General features: G+C 54.4%; 1 protein-coding gene across 1 annotated transcript in view; it reads left to right on the forward strand.

The window, feature by feature from the left end:
• CLPTM1 (CLPTM1 regulator of GABA type A receptor forward trafficking) overlaps positions 1-22,102 on the forward strand; it is a 29,066-nt gene continuing 6,964 nt past the window's right edge. The window contains exons 1-6 of the mRNA XM_080829183.1: positions 1-111; positions 6,889-7,001; positions 13,712-13,835; positions 15,049-15,207; positions 17,497-17,614; positions 21,869-21,954. Of these exons, the coding sequence (XP_080685309.1) occupies positions 40-111; positions 6,889-7,001; positions 13,712-13,835; positions 15,049-15,207; positions 17,497-17,614; positions 21,869-21,954 (672 nt within the window). The 5' untranslated portion in view covers positions 1-39. The remainder of the gene's footprint in view (positions 112-6,888; positions 7,002-13,711; positions 13,836-15,048; positions 15,208-17,496; positions 17,615-21,868; positions 21,955-22,102) is intronic.

A 22,102-nucleotide genomic window follows, 5' to 3' on the forward strand; every position in this document is an offset into this window, starting at 1 on the left:
GCGGGGCTGGCGGCGGGGGCGGGGACCCGGAGCGGGAAGATGGCGGCGGCGCAGGAGGCGGACGGGGCCGGCAGCGCCGTGGTTGCGGCCGGGGGAGGCGGCTCCGGTCAGGTACGGAGGCCGAGAGGGGCCTGAGGGGTTCTTCCCCACCCGGGGGGCCTCCCACGGGGCGTGTCCTGCCCCTTTTCGCGGGACCTCGTGCAGTGGGGGCTCCTTGCCCAGAGGGACCTTGAGTACCGGGCCCAGGCGGGGCCGGGCAGCCCTGGAGGCCGGACAGTGCGGGGAGCGGGGCCCTGTTGCACGCCGGGTCCCCTGCACGCTCGCGCTGGGCGGCCACCAGGCTCTTTGCTCGAGCCGGGAGACAGTGGCACGGAGGGGCGCAGACTTACACCCAAGCGCCCTGGTTCTCTACTCTGCGATTCCAGACTCTAAGACCGTCCCTAAAGTGGACTGGCGTTTAGGGTCTCCCTTGCAGTGCCTGGGATGTGGGCAACGACTGACTAAGTGGGAGTTTCCCAGCTCTGGGGAAGTCAGGTAATCATCGTGGCTAAGGGCACGGGATGTGAAGGCCGACAGACCCACTTTACAGACGGGCATCCCAGGAAGAATGAGACTAAAGCGCTTGCAGAAGGTCACCCAGGTTGAGTTTGGGATCCATTTCGTGTAGAGGTGACCAGACATTGCTGACCCAGGACTGGGATGGGTGTGCTTACAGCATAAACTAATCCTATGGGGGAGTTAGTCCAGGTACTGAGGACTTCTGATCCATTGCTGCCTCAACTGAACCAAAGCTGCAGAACATACTAGTTCAGGCATCCATCTTTCAGGCGTGTAGAGAATGGATGGAGTGACAGCAAGGTGCTGTCGACCCACCCACTGGGATGTCACTGACATGTGGGAGGCAGCACAGGGGAGAGGAGTGCAGGTTGAGAGGGAAGAATGAAGCTGACTTTCTATGTGACCTTGGACAAGTTCCTTGCCTTCTTTGGGCCTTCATTTCTCCAGTGGTAAGTGAAGGGGTTGCACAGGATGGTCAGCCATGTGATGGGTCACAAAGATGGTTCCAGCCACGTCCCTGCCATCCTTGGAGTGGGAGAGAAGACTGACATGTAGAGAGTTATAATCCTGAATGACTGGGGTTGTGGCAAAAGTCTGTGCCAGGGACCAAGGGAGCTCAGAGGAGGGGCATAAAATAGCACCTAGGGATGACCCCAGGATGAGATTTGTGTGATAGAGCCCAACGTGCTTGGTTTAGCATCTGTAACCAGGGTCTGGCCTGGGGACGGCCTCAGGAAGTATTTGTTGAGTTAGCTCTAGAATGAACACTCAGTCCCTTGGCATCAGGGGTTTCCCGGTCTCACTGAAGGAAGGTCTTTTCCCCCCCTCTGAGTTTCTGTCCATTACTGGGTGAAGGGTGGATCAGAGAGGTGAGGGTTCAGGTTGCTCCGATTGCCGGGCTTCCAGGGACCCCCTGATTTTCTCTTGTCCCACCTCTGCTTCAAACCTTTCAAGACTTATTCCTTTGCCTTCAGGATAAAGTACAAATTCTTTCATAGGTCAAGGCCTTGTGTGATCTGAATTTTCTTTTTTCTTTTTTTAATTTATTTTTTTGACAGACAGAGATCACAACTAGGCAGAGAGGCAGGCAGAGAGAGAGGAGGAAGCAGGCTCCCTGCTGAGCAGAGAGCCTGATGCGGGGCTTGATCCCAGGGCTTGGGATCACAACCTCAGCCGAAGGCAGAGGCTTTAACCCACTGAGCCACCCAGGCACCCCTGATCTGAATTTTCTTCAGACTAGACTAGGGTTTTTCAACCTCAGCATTCACTGACATTTTGGGTTGGTTAATTCTTTGTCGTGGGGGGCTGTCCCGTGTACGGCAGCCTGTTGAGCAGCATCCGTGACCTCTGCATGCTAGATGTCAGTGGCACGCTTATCCCTTTGCAGTTGTGGCAGTCAGAGATGTCCCAAGCACTGCTAAATGTCCCAGTTGCAAGATCACCTCTGCTTGAGAACCACTGGGTGAGAGGAGTGTCACCCACTGTGACGCTCTTTTATTTCCAGCAGTGTGCCTTGCTTTCTCTCTCTCTCTCTCTTTTTTTTTTTTTCAGATTTTATTTATTTGACAGAGAGATACAGTGAGAGAGGGAGCACAAGCAGGGGGAGTGGGAGAGGGAGAAGCAGGCCTCCGGCGGAGCAGGAAGCCTAATGCGGGGCTCAATCCCAGGACCCTGGGATCATGACCTGAGCTGAAGGCAGATGCTTAATGACTGAGCTACCCAGGTGTCCCTTGTTTCCTCTTTATTGCCTTTGCATCTTCTCCCCTCTTTACCTGGTTGATCCTTACTCGTTCTGTACGTCTCAGACGTCCCCTCCTCTAGGAAGCTCTCTCTGACCCTCTAAGACTGGATCAGGGCACCATGGGCTCTCCTGTCCCAGCCCTGCCCACTCTGGGTTATACCATCTGCCTGTCTCTTCCCCTGGACTGGGAGCCCTTGGAGGGCAGAACCAGGTCTGTCATGGTCAACCTCTTGTCCCCTGCACTGCCCAGCTTGGGCACAGAGCACAGAGCAGGTGCCCCGTGTTTGTGGAATCAACAGATGTTGAGGCAGAGGCTGGGCTGGGCTGGAATTCCTATGGTGGATCATGGCAGTCAGTGAGGATGTGCTGGAAAGCCTGTCTTCATGCTCCCAGCCCAGCCTCATGGTCTTAGTTGCTTCTGGGCCCCTTAGCCAGTAGTTCTTTGGATTGTGTGTGAGACTGGACATGCGGGTCCCAGAGGAGGAACTGTGTCTTAGACAGTACTGTGTCCATAGCCACCATACCTTCCCCAGGCCTGTGGGCCCCTCAGCAGTCCATGCTCCTGCCAGCTTGCTTCTCCACCCAGGGTCTCCAACACAGGGCCCTCAGCCCTGCCCTTCATTCCTTCAGCTGACGTATACTGAGTCGCCACTCCATGCAAGGCCCCAGGCTAATGGTGGGGCTACAGCTGTGAACAGAACAGCACCTGCCCTCTTGGAGCTCATGTTCTATTTAAGGGCTGGGCAGTGGGGATAGAAAAATGGACAAGAAAACAGTGAATAAGATAAAAAGAAATATATATAGTGGGTCGGATATTGATAAGTGCCATAGACAGAGTAAAGCTGGGGAAGGGGATAAGAAATGAGGGGTGGCTAAGAGGGTTGCAATTTAAACAAGGTAGTGTGGGGGTGCCTGGGTGGCTCAGTGGTTTAAGCCTCTGTCTTCAGCTCAGGTCATGATCTCAGGGTCTTGGGATCGAGCCCCACATTGAGCTCTCCGTTCAACGGAAGCCTGCTTCCTCCTTTCTCTCCGCCTGCCTCTCTGCCTACTTCTGATTTCTCTCTGTCAAATAAATAAATAAAGTCTTTAAAAAAATACTTTAAAAAGGGTAGTCTGGGAAGGCCTCTCTGAGGAGGTGACTTTTTTTTTTTTAAGATTTATTTATTTATTTGAGAGCAAGCACGAGAGCTAACTTGGGAAGGGGCAGAGAGAGGGAGAGAGAAACTTCAGCAGACTCTGCTCAGCATAGAACCCAACATGGGGCTGGGTGGCACGACCCTCAGATCATAAACTAAGCTGAAACCCGAGAGTCAGTTGCTTAACTGATAGGCCACCCAGGGGCCCCTGAGGAGACAACATATGAACAAAAACTTGAAGGAGATGAGGGAGGGAGGCAGGCAGATGTGGAGGGGTGGGAACCTCTCAGATAAAGGGAACAGCCAGTGCAAAGGCCCTGAGGTGACAGGTGCCTGGCTGTATGAAGGAACAGTGAGGAGGCCATGTGGCTGAAGCCAGTGAATGAGGGGAGAGGGGTGAGAGTAGAGAGGCAGGGAGGGGGCCAGATGAGGCCAAGACTTGGGAGGCAACCTGAAGATTTTGCCTTTACTCCAAGGTGGAAGCCACAGGAGAGTTACCTTTCTTTTGAAGTATAACAGATCACACAACATTCACCTGTCGTCAGTGTGGAGACCAGTGGCGTTTACGGTGGTCACGCCGAACAACTGTTGCCACTCGCCATCATCCAGTCCCCATCCCCTGAGAACCTTCCAGTTCCCTTTTGCAGCCACTCTGTCCCCAGCAGAGCTCCTTTTTATTACCGAGTAGCTTTTCATTGTATGGATACACCCTGTTCATTCATCGAGGGGCATCAGGGTTGGTTTTGGCTATTACCAACAATGCCCCTGTGAGCATTTGTGCATAAGCTTTTGTGCATGTGTACGGTTCTCCTTTCTCTTGGGTGGAGGCCTAGGAGCAGGGCTGCTAGTTTGTATGGCAGGTGCCCATTTCACTTTTTATTTTTATTTTATTAAAAAATTTAAAAAAATATATTATTTGGGGGAGAGAGAGAGAGCACAAGCAGGGGGAGGGGCAGACAGAGAAGCATTTTCTCTGCTGAGCGAGGAGCCTGATGTGGGGCTCGATCCCGGGACTCTGGGACCACGACCTGAGCTGAAGTCAGACGCTTAACTGACTGAGCCTCCCAGGCGCCCCTGCACATTTTACTTTTTAGTTCCCTGCTGTACTTTTCAAAGTTGCAGCTCTGTTTCCCCACCGGTAGTATACGGCCCATCCAGCTTCGCCAACACTCGTGATTGTCTATCATTTTGATTGTGGCCAGCATAGCGAAGTGGCTTCTCTCTGCAGTTTCCATTTATGTTTCTGTGGGAGGGTCTCCAGCCAGCTTGTCTGCCAGTGCGGGTAAGAACAGACCTCAGGGGGCGCCTGGGTGGCTCAGTGGGTTAAAGCCTCTGCCTTTGGCTCGGGTCATGATCCCAGGGTCCTGGGATCGAGCCCCACATCGGGCTCTCTGCTCAGCAGGGAGCCTGCTTCCTCCTCTCTCTGCCTGTCTCTCTGCCTAGTTGTGATCTCTGTCTGTCAAATAAATAAATAAAAATCTTAAAAAAAAAAAAAAAAGAACAGACCTCAGGGTCAGCCAGAGGTGAGTTCAAATCCCGGCCTGGCCTCAGCTTCTGTTGCTTGATGGGAATCAGCTCAGGCCTGCTGGAAGCTCTTTCTTGGTCCCTGGTGCTCCCAGGAGCAAGGCCAGCCCTGAATGAGGGGGCCCTGTGCCTGTCTCTGACCTTGCCTGCTCCCCCAGCAACTGCTTCCCTGAATTTGTCCCTCTTCCAGCATGCTCTTCACCCAAATGTCAAAAATAGCTCCTCAGGCAGGCGTCCGACTACCTGATCCAAAGTGGCTCCCCGTCCCCACCCCAGGAGCCATTCTCTGCCCCTGCATCTTTCCTCCAGGGCACTTTTCCCCCCGTTTACCAGTTTGAATGATCCTGTTGACGGTTCCATGGGTGTGTTTCCCTCTGGACCCTGAGCTCCAGGACGGCAGGGCCCAGAGCTCTCTGGCCACTGCCTAGTACAGAGCCTGGCATACAGTAGGTGCTCAGGAAATCTTTTTGTCAACACACAAAGGAAATATTTTCTGTCTCTAACACACCAGTGTTTTTACAACCTGGCTCTTGGGTGGGAGAGAGGAAGTGACATGCCCAAGATCTCACAGCCAGGAACTGCGGGACTCCAGAGCCCCCACCTTTTACCATGGTGGTATCCCTCACGTTGGGAGATACAGAGACGAGCTCTTGCTGGTGAAGGGGATGGGATGACAAATGCCAGAAGGAGTGGGCTCCGGGCCATGGTGGGGGGAGGCTTGGCAGTGGAGGCCTGGACCTGGGTGCGGGGGGCAAACCCTTCAGGGAGCACATGTTGATTCCACAGAGCCTCTGCTCTGTGCTGGGTGGTGCTTCTGCCCAATGGTGACCATGACCATCCTGGTCCTGCCTCTTGAAGGCTGAGCGGTGAGGGGACAGAGCTGGGAGGAGGAAGAGGACAGGATTAGGAAGCAGCAGGTACAAGGAGAGGGGCAGGAGGAACTTCCCCATCTCAGGCGCTTTCTGACATCATGAAATTCTTTGCTTCTGAGCTTCTGTTTCTGAGTGAAGGTTCTTCTTCTGGGAAGCCCTGCCTGACTTCCCTGGCCTCCCCGCCTCCTCGTCATCCTGCTGCCCTTTTCCTTCCTGAGTAACAGACAAGTGGGTTAGCCTCCTTGAGCCTGCATTTGCATGGCTGCTGATTGGAGATGCTCCTGGTTCTGGCCCCACAGGGCAGTGTGTGCTGTTTGTGGCACGGACTTCTGTCGTGGCTCACACTCTGGCTGTGTTTATCTGTGTCTGTTTCCTGCTAGCTAGGAGCTGCTGGAGGGATGGGCCCTACACAGGGCTGGCCACAGAGAAGGCCCTGTTTGCCCAGGGAAGCACCTCTCAGACAAACCCAAGCCTTATGGAACCTGGCCCTGGTCATCCTTCTGCATTATCCTCAGTAGATACCTTGCATCCTGGGCTCTAGCTTCAGGGAGCAGTGTGGACCTTCCTCACCACCAGACTGTGTCTCTCCCCTTCCTTTCTGTAGTTGCTGCCTCCTCTGCGGTGTCCCCTTGTTACGTATTTTAGGCCTCAGCTCCAATGGTCCCTTCCTCCAGGAAGCCCTCCTTGACCTCCAGGCTGCAACAGATGTCCCTGCTAGAATCCTATATCCCCGCCCTGTCCACTCTGGATCATCCCTGTCTGGGGACTCTTGGGCTACCCGACTGGACCGTGATCCCAAGGAGGGTAGCACAAGGCTGTCTCGGTCACTTCTGTGTCCCCAGTGCAGAGTTGGTTTTTGGGGAGTGTTTTTGTCTTGAAGGAATAAGATCCACCACCCTTCCTGGGTGACTTTATTCTCCATTCTCCAGTTACTGATCAAGGCACCTGCTCTGTGTGCTTAGCCCTGTGCTGGGCCTTGGCATGCAGTGGGGCCTCAGACCGCCCCCATGCCTCACGTGGCACCTTCCCTCCTGACGTGCGTCTCTGTTTCCTGCAGGTGACCAGCAATGGCAGCATCGGGAGGGACCCGCCGGCGGAGACCCAGCCGCAGAACCCACCACCCCAGCCAGCACCCAACGCCTGGCAGGTCATCAAAGGCGTGCTGTTCAGGTGAGCGGGTAGCGGTTGGTTTTGTTCACTGAAAAAAAAAATCAAGTAAGGAAAGCTTGAAGAAGAAAGGAAAAAGTCACTGGGATGGACCAGTGCCCTATCAGTGGAGATCTGTTTCTTTTTTTTAATATGACAGAGTTTTCTTGTTGTGGTGGTAAAATACACTATTGTGGGGTTTCGTTTGTTTGTTTTGTTTTGTTTTAACATTTTATTTTTAAGTACTCTCTACACCCAATGTGGGGCTTGAACCCATGACCCCAAGGTCAAGAGTCCCATCCTCTACCAACTCAGCCAGCCGGGTGTCCCTAAAATATATATTAATTTGCTAGGGCTGCTGTAACAAATGGCTCAGGCTAGGGGCAGGGGTCAGGGGGACTTAAGCTACAGAAATGTATTTCCTCACAGTTCTGGAGGCTACAAGTCTGAGACCAAGGTGTCAGCATGTCGGGTTTCTTCTGAAGCTTCTGTCCTTGGCCTGTAGATGGCCATTTCCTGTGTCCCTACATCGCCTTCCACTGTGTGTGTCTGTGTCCTAGTCTCTTATAAGGACACCAGCCCGCCCTAGTGGCCTCACTTAGCTTTAATCACCTCTTTAAATAATACAAATACAGTCACTGAAGTGCTCAGGGTTGGGACTTCAGCATATGAATTGGCCTATGACGGGGGTCGGGGGAGGGAACAGGGGCGCACACGCACAGTTTAGCCACAACACGTGCATTACATAAAACCTTCCGTTTTAAATCCTGTTTTTAAGTGCACAGTTGTGCAACCATCACCACCATCCATCTCTCCAGAACTTTCTCATCTCCCCAAACTGAAACTATGTCCATTAAGCACTTACCCTCCGTTTGCCTTCCCTCCAGCCCCTGGCACTCACCATTCTACTTTCTGTCACTATGAACTTGACTGCTCTACTTACCTCATACAACTACAGGCTGTTCATTTGTGCCTGGCTGATGGTGATCTTTGTGTGTGTGCGTTCAGATGGCTCTTTCCCGGGTCGTGGGAGCACAGGGCATGCCTTCTAGAAGCTCGGTCCCTGACTGAGGCCCTGGGGAGATGTTGGGTAGGGGTGGGGAGCTATACCTGAGGCTGAGTTCTGCCTCTGCTGGCCTGGACCTGGTGACAGTTCCCTTCTCTGCTCTGGGCCTTTTTTGCCCATCTGCAAAATGGATATTTCTTTGTCTGTCCAGAGATCTATTTTATTTTATTTATTTATTTTTTAAAGATTTTATTTGACAGAGAGATCACAAGTAGGCAGAGGGGGGAGGGGAAGCAGGCTCCCTGCCGAGCAGAGAGCCTGATGTGGGGCTCGATCCCAGGATCCTGAGATCATGACCCGAGCCAAAGGCAGAGGCTTAACCCACTGAGCCACCCAGGCGCCCCCAGAGATGCATTTTAGTGAAGTGTTTTCAAGAGACAGGCTGCGTGTTCAAGCAGGCTTTTCTTTTTTTTCTTTTAAAGATTTTATTTATTTATTTGAGAGAGAGAGAGGGAACACAAGCAGGGGGAGCGGGAGAGGGAGAAGCAGGCTTCCCGCTGAGCAGGGAGCTCGATGTGGGCCTCGATCCCAGGACTCTGGGATCGTGACCTGAGCCAAAGGCAGATGCTTAATGACTGAGCCTCCCAGGTGCCCAGGCTTTTTCTCTCCTTAGTTATGAGGAATTTCTTGGCAGAGTTGTTTGTTTGTTTGTTTATTACGATTTTATTTAAATTCCAGTTAGTTGGGGCGTCTAGGTGGCTCAGTGGGTTAAGCCTCTGCCTTCAGCTCAGGTCATGGTCTCAGGGTCCTGGGGTCGAGCCCTGCATCGGGCTGTCTGCTGGGTGGGGAGCCTGCTTCCCCCTCTCTCTGCCTGCCTCTCTGCCTACTTGTGATCTATGTCTGTCGAATAAATAAAGAAAAATCTTTAAAGATAAATTCATTCATTCATTCATTCATTCATTCCCATTAGTTAACCTGCAGAGTATTCGTTCCAGATGTATCCTACAGTGACTCGCCAGTTCCATCCATCACCCGGTGCTCATCACAAGTGTGCTCCTTCGACCCCATCACCCGTTTCTCCCATCTCGCATCTACCTCCCCTCTGCTAACCAGCGTGCGTTCTGTGTAATAAAGGGTCTCTTTCTTGGTTTGTCTCTCTTCCTCCCTCTCTTTTTGTTTTTTCCTTTACCTGTTTGTTTTGTTTCTTAAATGCCACAGAGGAGTGAAATCACATGGTATTTGTCCTTCTCTGGCTTACTTTGCTTAGCCTTGTACTCTAGCCCCATCCATGTTTGGCAAAGGGCCAGCTTTCATCCTTTTTTATGGCTGAGTAATATTCCAGTGCACGCACTTACATGCACGCATCACCTCTTTGTCCGTTCATCCATCAGTCGGTGGACACTTGGGCTACTTCCAGAATTTTGCTGCTGTAAATGCTGCTATAAACATCAGGGTGCATGTATCCCTTTGAATCAGTATTTTTGTATTCTTTGGGTAAATACCTGGTAGCGCCATTGCTGGGTCTAGGGTAGTTCTGTTTTTAATTTTTGGGGGACCCTCTGTGCTGTTGTGCACTGTGGCTGCCGCCGTCTCCATTCCCACCAGCGGAGCAAGAGGGTTCCTTTTCTTCCACATCCTTGCGCAGCCGAGTTGTTTAAAGGAGCCCTCCCCTTGGCTAGGATGGCCTCACATGGCTGTAGCCTGCTACCAGGATGTGGTCTTTATTCTGGGAAACCGCGCACCCTGCTGAAAGCAGGAATCTTGTTCCTGAGGAAGAAGAGGGTGGTTTGGGTGGCCAGCTATGTGTCTCCTCTAGGCTGTCTTACTCGTTTGTTTTTTTTTTTCCCCCTAAACTTATAAACAATACACACTTATCGTAGAGAGTAAAATCAAAGAATACAGATGCATAGAAAGAAGAAAATAACGGAGAAGTGTCGCGGATCGGTGGCCGTCCCATGAGCACACACGTGCCATTTGCCTCCAGTGAGATTGTAGACGGATGCTCACAGACAGTTGTTCAGAAGAGAGAAAAACCGAGAACAGCCTGCTTGTCCACACTGGAGTATCAGCTCCAGAAATGGGCAGGGAGGGAGGTGCTGCGGAAGTGGCTGCTAGAGTCTGATGTCGGGTAGGAGCGCAGATCTGTTCCGACGTCTCAGTGCCCCCACCTCCGAACCGTGTGTGCGGGTTGGCTGATGGTCCCTCTTGTGTCTGAGTTTCCATATCGAGTTCAGAATCCTGCCAGTCAGCTCACAGGTCACGAAGGGATGCTACGAGGCTCCCGTATCTGCTCAGAATTGGCCAGGATCACTTTTGTTGTTGATGTTAAAAAAAAACCTTAGAAAATTACAAAGAGAAACAGCTGGAGGAAAAAAAGACAGCAGTCCACCATCCCAGATGCAGTCAGCGCTCACAGTTCGGTGTGGGCCATGCCCGCCGGTCCGGCGTCCTCCAGCAGTGCCACCCAGGACGCCAAATTCCTCAGTGTTCCGCCGGGACTCTTGGGCGCCGTGCCTGACATGTCCCAACCTTCTTCCATGGCGGGGCCTCTGTTCCCTCTCCCTTCTCTGTTCCATTCTCCCCCGCCGCGTCCAGTAAGCACCTGGAGTTTTCTTACCTATCAGTTTCGTTTCTTTTTTTTTTTTTTCCCCATGCTCCAAGCAGCTGCGGATAAAGATTATTTTTATCCTTCCCTTCACTTTTACGTAAGAGCAGACTGTTTTACACAGTTCTGCACCTTGATTTTTTTCTCATTAACAGTATATCTTAGAAATCTTTCCACATCAGTACATAAGGGCACTTCCTTCTGATAGACATTTTTAATACAGTTCCAGCTGAGGCTCATTTCCTCCCTTAGAACCAGGCGCACCGAGCATCCGCCTGGCTGGGGGCCCGGAGACCATCTTGTCTGGCACTCTGAAAGCGGGGTTCAGGGTTTGTTTTCAGGGGCCTGGGAACTCTCCAAAGCTTCGAGTAGATTGCATGAGAATGGCCTTTTTGGGGGAGAGAGGGTGGAGTCTGGGATTCACCACCTCTTCATGGTACACCCCTGGTTACCTGGCGTGGGGGATGGGACGGGAACCAGTTGGGAAAATGGATGAGATGGGAGAGTGTTCATTCTGTCTTTTTATCTATTTAACATCTTTCTGAGCCCGGGAACGTAGGATACCTAGGTGGGGTGGGACAGAAGATCGAAACTCTCTTTTCTTTGCTGAGCCAGGAAGTTGAAAGCATTAGGGGAGTGCCAGTTCTCCTATAGGCCTGTTGTCAGAGGGTAGGGCTTCTTGGCCTGGAATGTGTGGTTGGAGGCGTGTGGCCGTGTGCCGTCTGAGAGCATCCACAAAACTGGGGGCGTGTAGGTACACACAGGTGCTCTTCAGGGAACTGGGGATCTGGAATCCCTAAAAGACATCTGGTCCAGTCAGCCTCGTTTTACACATGGGGACCCAGAAGCCCAGAGGGAGTGGGACTCCCGCAGGCCACACACTAAGCCAGGGCCAGGCTGCCAGTGGGTGTCCTTGCGCCCACACCCTCCCTTGGCATATGTACTAAAATGGGAGCCTCTCTCGGAGGTGGAGGGTTCCCCCGAGATTACCAGTTCCAGACCTTCCTCAGCCGTGTGCATCAGGGACTTCTTGGGGAGGCGGCAGATGGCTCAGCAGGGCCGTGGCCCCTGAGACCCCAGACCCCAGGGCTCCGGAGCTTCTACTGGCCAAGATGAGTCCCTGTGCCTGATCCTGCCCCTCCGTGTGGTTTGGGACCCACCTGCACTAGAATTCCCTTGTAGTATTTTTCCATTCTGGAGAGTTTGTCTGCGTCTTCTCCTGTGATGAAACACTTCAAAAGTACTTATGAGTGTGTACCAGGCTTCGTTCTAGACGGTACATACTTATCACGGGTGCATATGTGTATGTACTTAGATAGAGATACAGATAGCCATCCATGTATTGAATGCTTACGAACAACCCCATGAGGTAGATGGTGTCATTATTCCCATTTTGACTGGGGAGGAAACGGAGCTCTGGAGAGGTTAAGAGTCTTGCCTGAGGTCACACAGTTGACAGGAGGCAGAGCTGGGCTTCGGGTCCACGTATAGCAGCTTAGAGGCTGAGCGCTCAACCTCTGCTGTATTGCTTCTCATAGTAATTAATAAGTACTCGTCTCATTTAATAATTACACAGCAGCATGTGTCTGAGTGACCTGAATTAACACAATAGCAGTTTTTTATTTCTCTCTCATGTACTGTTCTGGACTTAGATCAGGATTCTGCAGTCTTCTGCAACCCAGATTCTTTCCTGCTTTTTGTTCGACCATCGCTGGGTTTTACCCCTTAGCTGCATGGCCTAAGATGGCTGCTGAAGATCCAGCCATCACATCTGCCTTCTAGGAGGGAAGAAGGAATCAGGGAGGCATGCTCTGTCTCTTTAAGGACACTTTTCCAAAGCCCAGCACAATACATGGTGTTTACGTCTTATTGGCCAGGACTTCACCCTGTGTTCACTCCTAGCTCTAAGCAAGGCTGGCAGCATCCATCTGAGGTCTCCTCGCACCAGGTTCAAGGCTCTGGCTGTGACTACCTGGTGCCTCCCGGGGAGGACTAGGCCCTGCCTGCCTCCCCTGGTCCTTGGGTGTGGTACCACGTGGGGTCTTAGCTTCTTGTATGGTAGCTCTCTAGTTACCCGATGTGGCCCCTCGGCTAGCGTTTCTGTTACCCATCAACACACCTAGCAAATGTCCTCAGACACAAAAAAGAAACTTCTTTCTACTTTTTTGGTTCTAGTCTTCCCTTCAGTTTTTACCTGGTAAATCTATAGTCTTGTCTATTTAGTGTTTATGTACATACGTACTTATGTATACTCATGTGTAAACTTGATAAAGAACGTACATGAGAACACATGTGAGCGGAATATAATCTTATTGTAGCAGGATATATAAATGTTGATATGTTCTTAGTATATTCATTTTTACTAAGTTTTTCCGCTTGGTTGTTTCCTTTTTTTTTTTTTTAAGATTTATTTGTTGATTTATTTTGACAGAGAAAGACAGAGAGCGTGCAGGTGCGCATAAGTAGGCAGAGCGGCAGGTAGAGGGAGAGAGAAAAGCAGGCTTCCCACTGAGCGGGGAGGCCGATGTGGGGCTCGATTCCAGGACCCCGGGATCATGACCTGAGCCGAAGATAGACTGTTAACCGACTGAGCCCCCCAGGCGCCCCATCCAGTTGATTGTTTTCAACAGCAGTGTTGGTCTGAATAGCCTAGGCCAATATTACTACAAATTGGGACTAACCCTTTACTTCCTAGGCCCTTCTCAAGCGGTCAGTTGATTTGAAGTCCTAAAATATTGCTCTCAAAGGTGCTGCGTCTCTAAAATGCTGAGATTCCAGATTCCTAGCGTTCCCTGACTTTGGGATTCCCGGGGCTTGGCATACTAGGTTTCCTAGGTCCGAGATTGGAAGGTCTGAGTCTTGCAGCCCTGTGACCACCGGGGGCTTCTGGAAGACTCACGGGGTGGGGGTCTGTGTGGAAACGGGGGTGGCACCCCAGGCATGGCGTCTGGGGGCATCTTGTCTTCTCACCTGCCTGGTGACTACCTTCTTAGGGACCCTCCCTCCTTGGTCGCCAGCCCCGCGTTAGGCCCCCAGTGAGTGCTGTGTCAGAAGGAGGTCAGGTGGGCCCACACTGGAAAGAAAAGGTTTGGGACTCACCGTCCGCTGTGCTTGCCTCCGCAGGATCTTCATCATCTGGGTCATCAGCAGCTGGTTCCGCCGAGGGCCGGCCCCTCAGGACCAGGCGGGCCCCGGAGGAGCCCCTCGCGTCGCCAGCCGCAACCTGTTCCCCAAAGACACTTTAATGGTAACCGCTGGCTCGGAGGCCAGACTCGGGAGACAGCTGCGTAGGGGAGGGTGTGAGGGGGTGACATGGGCAGTTGGGACGGACCGGTCCCTGGTCACTGTCAGCTGGGCACGGGTCCGGGCTTGAGGAGCTCCAGATTCATCCTTAGCCCCTGAGACCGGTGTCGCTCTAGCAGCACCCCGAGGAGAAAGTAAATTCTTTCTTTAGGTTTGTGGGGAAGAGGGACAGAAAAGGGTTCACTCAGTTGTTGAAAAACTGTTCTAACGGCATCCTCACGTAATTTGTTTCCAAAGTACGTTCAGGTCTTAAAAATTGCACAGGGAGAAGAAGAAAACAAGTTGCCCAGGGAGGTGTGCAGGGACAGGAAGGGAAGGAGGGGGGGAGAGAGAGAGTGGGGAGCCGGGCAGAGCAGCCCCGAGAGCGAGAAGAGGGAGGCGTATGCTGTCCTGCCAGGTCCCAAGGGGCCGGGGCTTGGGATTCAAGAGCCCCTGCAGTAAGTGCCCAGACCCCAGTAATCGAGACTTCTCCTGCCTCTCGCTTCTCTGCAGCTCTGGGAACCCCGACTGCACAGCATGCCAGTTAGTGGGGGCGACCACTGCTCAGAGAGGCTGTCCGCGGGCCTTCAGGGCTCTGTTCAGAGACGGCCACGGGCGCCTGAGGAGGGAGGGCGCTGAGGGCTGGCTCTCCACTCCCCTAGCTTTTCCGGAGTCCGTTAACCCTCTCGCAGCTCTCTGCTGGGCGTTCTCTGTGAGCCTGCAGAGCTCTGACCAAGCAGGCTGTAAGAGAAGGGAGAAGACCTTTCAAGGAGACTTGATCCTTTCTGACCCCAAATTCTACCTTTGTTTTGTTGTTTTTAAAGTAGAAACAATGGGGCTCGAATTCAGTTTGCATGCCCTACCGACCGACCGAGCCCATCAGGTGCTGAGCCCAAATTCTAACTGGCAGGCCGGTCATCCTTCCAGTGTTTTTTTTTGCTCACGGATGCCACAGACTCAGACCAGGACAGCCGTGGTGGGGGTGGAGGAAAGAGAAACTGGGTTCTCCGCCCGGGCTGCTGTTCTTCCCCGGCCCCCTCTCCACTCCCCGCGCACAATCAGTCATCTTAGTGTGCTGACCGCTGCCCCGGCTCTTGGTCTGCTCGCTCTTCGGCTGCTGCCCGAGGCCCTCAGCAGCCGCCCTGAGCTCCCTCCCTGCCCCGCTCCCCTGCCCGCAGAACCTGCACGTGTACATCTCCGAGCACGAGCACTTTACAGACTTCAACGCCACGTCAGCGCTCTTCTGGGAGCAGCACGACCTCGTGTACGGCGACTGGACTAGCGGCGAGAACTCTGACGGCTGCTACGAGCACTTCGCCGAGCTCGACATCCCACAGGTGCGGGCGGCTCCAGGGCTGTGCTCCTCCTGCTGGAGGACCTCTTCTTGAACCGGCTCCTGGTCCTGCACCTCGAGTTCGGGCTCTGAGCCTGGCGCTGCTGCTGTTCCCATGCTGTGTGACCACAGGGAGGCCCCGGAGGTCTCTGGGCCTTGGCCTCCCCATCTGAAAAATATAAATAGGGTTGGAATTGGCCTCAGATCCTCCCAGCTACCTCCAAGGGCGTGTAAACCTGTGCTTTAAACCAGAAAAGGATTAGGAACTGACCTTGGGGGTGGACCAGGCAGCCCTGTTTGAAAGTAGTAGTTAATACCGATGGAACACTTACTGTGTAGGGCATCAAGCTAGGCCGACTGGTGGGAACCTCCCTGCTGCCTTAGGAAGTGGTCCCTATCCTCTCTGTTTGACTGACTGATAAGGAAACTGAAGTACAGAGAGCTTGGGTGACATACAAGGTCAGAGATCTTGTGAGAAATTTGAACTCAGGTGCTCTGGACTCCGGCATCCCCAGGCTCAAATCCTGCCTCTTCCAGGAAGCCTTCCTTGACAGTCAAGCTCAGGCAGTGGATCCTCTCTGGGCTTCTGCATCCAGGCCTGTGCACTCTGGGTTGTCACTCCCAGAGCTGGTTTGGTCACTGTTGTGTCCCCAGCTCTGCTCAGCATGGGACCAGTACATCAGCAAATACACCAGTCAGTGAATGTGATGAATCAGTGGGTGGTGATACCTCTTTGGGGCTACCCTCTCATTCACTTCTCCCCAGCAGGTCTTCTCCTCGGCCCCTGGGGGCAGGGGGCATGTCTGCTCCATCTGGGTGCCTGGAACCAGGGTCTGGGCTCCTGTCTTTCTGAGGCAGGTGGGATAACTCTGCCCGAGTGGTTCCACCAAGACCTCCGGCCGGCCTCCAGAGCCCTCCCTGAGATGCGATCCCAGAAAGGGCAGCAAGTCGGATAGCGGAAGCTGCTCCCAAGCATGCCAGTCTAACCCCCCTTCCCAGGTTTGGGGCAGGAGGTGGCTCAGTTGTGGCTGATTTTAATTCACTATTTGCATTTCCCATGCAGGGCCACAGGGGAAGCACCAGGTTTGGTCAGAAGTGAAAGGGCGGGGGGGGGGGGGGCGGGGTGGAGCCTGGCCAGAGCCTTTCCCGGGGTTTCTGTGGGAAAAGCAAGGCAGGCAGGGGAAACAGCTTAGGACTGGCTCCTTCGGATGTCAGATGTCAGTGGGCTGTCGGCTAGAGGGGTGGTCCCCAGCTGCATGTACCCTGTCCTGGGTGATTTAGGGAAGCTTAGTGTATAAGAGTTATTAGATCAAGAGAGTAGGGGGAGTGTGGGCTTGGGATAGGCTGGTTTGTATACGAAAGTTGTGTTCAAAGGCAGGTGAGTTGTTTCTAGGAATTCGGAGCTCTGGAAGGGGCAAGTCTCCCCAGCCAGCTAAGAACCCCTCCTCCCTCCCCCCACCCCATCACCCCTCCACGCACACCGTCCCAAGGTGTTAAAACAGTAAAATATACAAAATATGATGAGCACAGAGGCGGGCTTAAAAGGCAGGGAAGTGAGGGGGACGAGTAAATCCAAGTTCTGAACGGAGCTCCGATGGAGGCCTCCGATTGGCCTTGGCTGTCCCCTCGGGGCCTCTGGCAAGTGGCCACCCTCTTGGCTTTCCTCATCTGTAACAGGTAGAGGTGAGACTAGTCCTGGTCCCAGGGAGGTAGTAGGTGACAGGCACAGGCAGAGCGGGGGACACAGATGGGGAGAGGCAGAGCCGCACAGGAGCCCACAGACTGGGTTCATATCCACTCATTCACCATGTTACACAATCCCTGTGTGATGCCTGTGGCCTTGTCTGGAAAATGGGGGTCGTCACACCACGTGAAGTGTCAGGTTTACGTGTGTCAGTTACACAAACGTGAGCACGCTGGGTTTGGTGGGGAGCACCTGAAGTGCTGTAGCGGGGCCCTGGCCTTCATTTTACTGTTGAGTGGGGTGATTACTGGCATTTATCGACCTCCTGGGTGCTCTCGGATAGTCTTCTCGGCACTGTTTACCTGCAGGGCGCAGGCAGGCGTGGAGGCCCGGCTGGGCGAGGTGGAGCCTGGGGTTCCCACAGCCAGCGTGTGCTCCTGCGGGGACTCCGGTCTCAGCGGGTGTGACGTGAGCAGTTTGCTCTCGGTCGCTCAGCTCCACCGCCCACCCAAGCGCTCAGTCCCAAGGAGCCCGGGGTGGTGAGGCTGCGGGGCCTGGCGCTGGGAGGGGCTTCAGCGTGTCCTTACTCCCTGTTGGCCCGCCTTGCAGAGCGTGCAGCAGAATGGCTCCATCTACATCCACGTCTACTTCACCAAGAGTGGCTTCCACCCAGACCCCCGGCAGAAGGCCCTCTACCGCCGGCTCGCCACGGTCCACATGTCACGGAGTAAGCACCCCTGCTGTGCGGCGGGGACCCCACCCCCCCCACCCCCACCCTGCCCCATGCCAGGCCCACCAGGGCAGGTGGGAGGCCCTGGCCCAGGGAGGCTGGGGTTGGTGGGCTGGGCTCAAGCCCCATCTACCTTCTGTGCCTCTGTGGACACAGAGGCATGGACGTCTGCGCATGGACGGGAGAGGAGGCAAAGAGCAGGCAGAGAAAGGGACTATTGAGGGGCAGGGGACAGTGTTCCTAGAAGAGTGGGGCCGGCTCGTGCTTGCTGCCAGCCCTGGTCAGAGCAGACACTCAAGGATGGTCTGTGAAGGAACAACAGAAGGAGTGAGCAGGGCAGACAGGAGGGCCTCGGCCCTGCTGGATCCAGTGTGAGGTCTGTAAATGCGTCTGTGTTACCCCAGACCGTGCGAACAGGAGCTGCGCAAATGTGCCGCCCTCGGGAGGCCTTGTGTGGCGGAGCCTGGCTCCCGGGTGGCCCGTTCGGCGGGTCCCGTGTGAGGGCACTGTGAGGGCTAGGCAGCCAGACGAGGTCCGCCCTTCTCTCTCTGGCTGGCCACCCAGCCATCCCGACTGTGAGGACAAACCCCGGGGACTGTGAGCGACCCCAGGAAGCCTTGGGTCAGGGCAAACCGTTTGCCACCTCCGACGTGGCCCAGCAGTGACCGGGGATTTTCTCTGCCCAGAGCATCGCGTTCCGTTTCATCTGTTCTTGCACAGCCATGGTTCAAAATTCAAGTAATTCAACAAGACCGTGCAAGTCCTCAGTCTCCTGTTCAGCCCTCACCTCCCCCTCCCCTGCCCCACCCCCCACAGCCACCACCTTCAACCTCCCGTCGCTGTTTCTGTGCTGCCTAACCTCTGGAGCTCCCCCGGACCAGCCCATACGGCAGTTGCTTGGTTTTTCCAGTTTGATGTATTTTCTCTGGACTTCCCCCTTTGGAAGAGAGAACCCCAACCCAGGAAGGCGATTTGGGGGAGCTAAATATTCAGTTTTTAGGTGCTTTGGAGCACGTGGCTTATTGGCATCGGAGTCCTTTTCCCCTTCCTGTCCAACTTCTCGTTTGGATCAGTCGTGGTCGTGTGCTTTTCCTCCCTCTTTGTCCTTGGGTCCACTGTCTCCTGACTGGCAGCCCCGGGGATCTCTCACCATGCTTGCGTTTCAGCAGATCTAGAGACTCAATCAGCGGCTCCCTCAGAAAGTTCCCGTTGCCCCGCCGTGAATCCCGTATGCCCGCCTCGCTTTTGTTTCCTTGCGCCTGGGATTTAGTTGCCATCCCTCCGGCTGTTTCTGTGCGGGGCCGTGATAGAGGTGCCTCTGCTTGGGTGGGTTAGGCCTTCCCTAATTTCAAGGGTATAAAAATATCCCAAAGGATGATAATTTTTTTATTGTCCTCTGTAGTGGACAAAACAAACAGTTGGTGAACCTATATCAGTCTCCACGGCTGGTCTGGAATAGTCCCCTGTGTGTGCCGAGCCCTAGTCTATGAGCGTGTCTGTGGGGTGTGATCTGCCCAGCTGGCTTCCATTGGCGGGGTCTGTAGGCAGAGGCGAGCACAGCCAAGTGTGGTTTGCACAGGTAGTCTCCACAGCCACGGGCCCATGAGCGGCGTGGAGCAGGGATCCTGCTTAAATGTGCCTGACGCCTCAGAGGTTCCCTTGGCCGTGACCCGGGGGAGCGGCTGCTCCCTGGCATCCCATGTGCCCCCGGTCGACGCCACTGTTCTCTTCTGTGGTTTGGCCTTTGGTGAGCATGGTCTGTAGCAAGGCGTGGTTGAGGTCACATCCACGGTCAGTGTGATACATGTTGACGTGGTCTGCAAAGGAGGATCTGCAGCCCCTGGACCGGAAAAGCCCACTAGGATCCTCCAGGCCTCCTTCTCCCGTTTCTCAGCTGGAACCTCTTGGAGCAGGACGGGAAGAGACTCATAGCTGGCCACACGCCGAGTCCAGAGGGAAGAAGTATGGGATCAGAGAAGCCCCGTTTCTCCCCAAAGGGCCCATAGCAGTACCTAGAGCAGCATGGTCCCATATATACAACGCCAGCCCTGCACATCCGTTATGCACTCTAATTAGTGGCCATTGAATTCAACATGTTGTCATTTCAACATGTAATCAGTGTAAAAAATTAGCAAGATACCTTACATTCTTCTTTGCATTAAGTTTCGAAGTCCACTGTATGTTTTGCCCTCCCAGCAGATCTTGGTTCGGACTAGCCACATGGTCAGTGGCCGTAGCCTCATGTGGCCACGACTTTACTGGCTGGTACGGTTCTAGAAGCTGTAACTCCAAGAAAAGGTGATTCTTCCCCTGACAGAAACCAGGTCCACCTCATGTTACAATCCAATCTGAATGCCCCCTAGTTGTAGAATGTTCTCCACTTGAGCCAAAGCCTCTCTGCTCCTGGGGCTGGGTTGCGCACAGCTCCTCCCTTCCCCAGACAGCCTCTCCCAGGTGTGGAACAGCAGCAGAGCGCGTCCCCCTGCAAGGTTTCCTCCAGGATGCCCACCCTCTGGTGTTTCCTGTGCTCCCTGGAGGTGGGGGCAGGTTCTCACGTGAACAAACACGGTAGAAGTGGGGGGTAGCGTTCATGTTAACAAGAAGGAGCAGCACGCCCTGGGCTGAAACCGAAGCCCAATTCCCGGAAGCATTTTTGAACTTGAGCTCATCCATAGACTCCAAAAGCCCCGAGCCCTGGTTCGGGGTGGGAGGGATCTGGGCCCTGTGGTTTGTGAAAGTGTGACTGGCAGGGACGCTGCCTGGCTGTGCTCTTCACAGTAGTCCTGCCAAGAGGAGGCGGTGCTTTGAACCCCCCTCCCCAGAGGAGGGACTAAAGCCCAGGGAAGTGACCTACTCACCAGCGTCCCTCAGGGAGACAGAGCCAGGATGTGACCCCGGAGCCCCTGTTCCTGGCCAGCTCCCTTTCCCATTTCCCCATTTCTCCCGGCCCCAGAGGGGCAAGATGAAGTCACCAGGGGGCAGGCCTTGGTTCATCTTAGCGTAAGGAAGAGCTGAAAAGTACCAGGCCAGGGTGGTGGAGGGGAGATGGGACGTAAGCAAGTACTGGCCTCCTTTTCCTGGCAGGTGTTGGTTGGCAGGGTGGCGGGTAGCCTGCAGCCCACCTGGCCCCCGCAAGAGGAAGTGCAGCGTGCTCCTGGCTCGGGAGTCACTGTGTAGTATTTCTCACATTGGTGGCTCAGGCCTTGTCTAGAGCTGTCCGCAGCTCTGTTATTCATGGGTTCTACTTGTCAGTCGTGGGGTTCGCAGACTGGAGCAGGCAGAGAGCAGACAAGCCAGCTGATGGGGAGGTGAACTTGGGTCCGGGATAAAAGGTGGTGAGGGAAGGGGCACCTGGGTGGCTCAGTGGGTTAAGCCTCTGCTGAGGTCATGATCTCAGGATTCTGGGATTGAGCCCTGCATCGGGCTCTCTGCTAAGTAGGGAGCCTGCTTCCTCCTCTCTCTCTGCCTGCCTCTCTGCCTGCTTGTGATCTCTGTCAAATAAATAAATAAAATCTTAAAAAAAAAAAAGTGGTGAGGAAGATGGAAATGGTGAGTGGGGCGGGCAGGGAAGCCTGCAGAAGAGGAGCAGTTCACCAGGGACCGGAGGGCTTTGAAGGAGCCTACCGGGAAGGTTCTGGCTGTGGTGGATGTGTGCCAGGGAGATGGAGCCACACCTCCAAAGGCCCAGGGCTGGCAGATTTGAGGAAGGAGGTGGGCGAAGAAGGAAGGCGGTCAGTGGGCCATGGTGAGCGTCGCAGATGCCCTGCTTGGGGAGCGGGAGCCTTCTGGGCTTCTGGAGCAGCAGGACGTGAGCAGACACTTTGTTTAAGAGAATGGTTGTTTGTGTGGAGAGCAGGTCGTGGGGACAAGAGTGGCCACCAGGAGTCTGGTGAGGACTGTGGCCGTTGGGAGGGGGACGCCGTGGCTGGCCCGCAGTGGGGCCCCGTTGGTGGGAGGAGTGGTTGGAGGTGAGACGCGTGCTGCGGGCTGTCCCTGGAACGGCCGATGGAACGTTTGGAGCAGTTTCTGGAGAGAGGAGACGCCAGGTTTTTGCCTGGGGCAGTTGGGCAGGTGTTGGTGTCCCTGCCAAGATGGTGAAACGGACGGGATGAGGTCCGAGAGGGCACCTCAGGCTCTCTGGCTCCCGTTGCTGTCCCCTTGTTTTGGGGTGCAAGAGTGCAACCACGAGACAAGCGAGTGGCTGGTGCCAGCTCTCCTGCCTGCCCTCTTGCCTCCGCCTCCCTCCTACAGTGATCAACAAATACAAGCGCCGGCGATTCCAGAAAACCAAGAACCTGTTGACGGGAGAGACAGAAGCCGACCCAGAAATGATCAAGGTGAATGTGAGCGGGGCCGTGGGGCCTTGGGCAAGCGTCTGGGCCCTTCACAGCCCCGCAGCCAGCCCCCGGGGTCCCCCTTGGGCGCTGCCACCGAGCAGAGCTGCTGTGGAGGCTGGGTCAGGCTGCCTCACCGGCAGGGGCGAGC

The sequence above is a fragment of the Martes martes genome (genome assembly GCF_963455335.1).
Source record: "Martes martes genome assembly, chromosome: 17".
In the NCBI taxonomy this organism is placed as follows: domain Eukaryota; kingdom Metazoa; phylum Chordata; class Mammalia; order Carnivora; family Mustelidae; genus Martes; species Martes martes.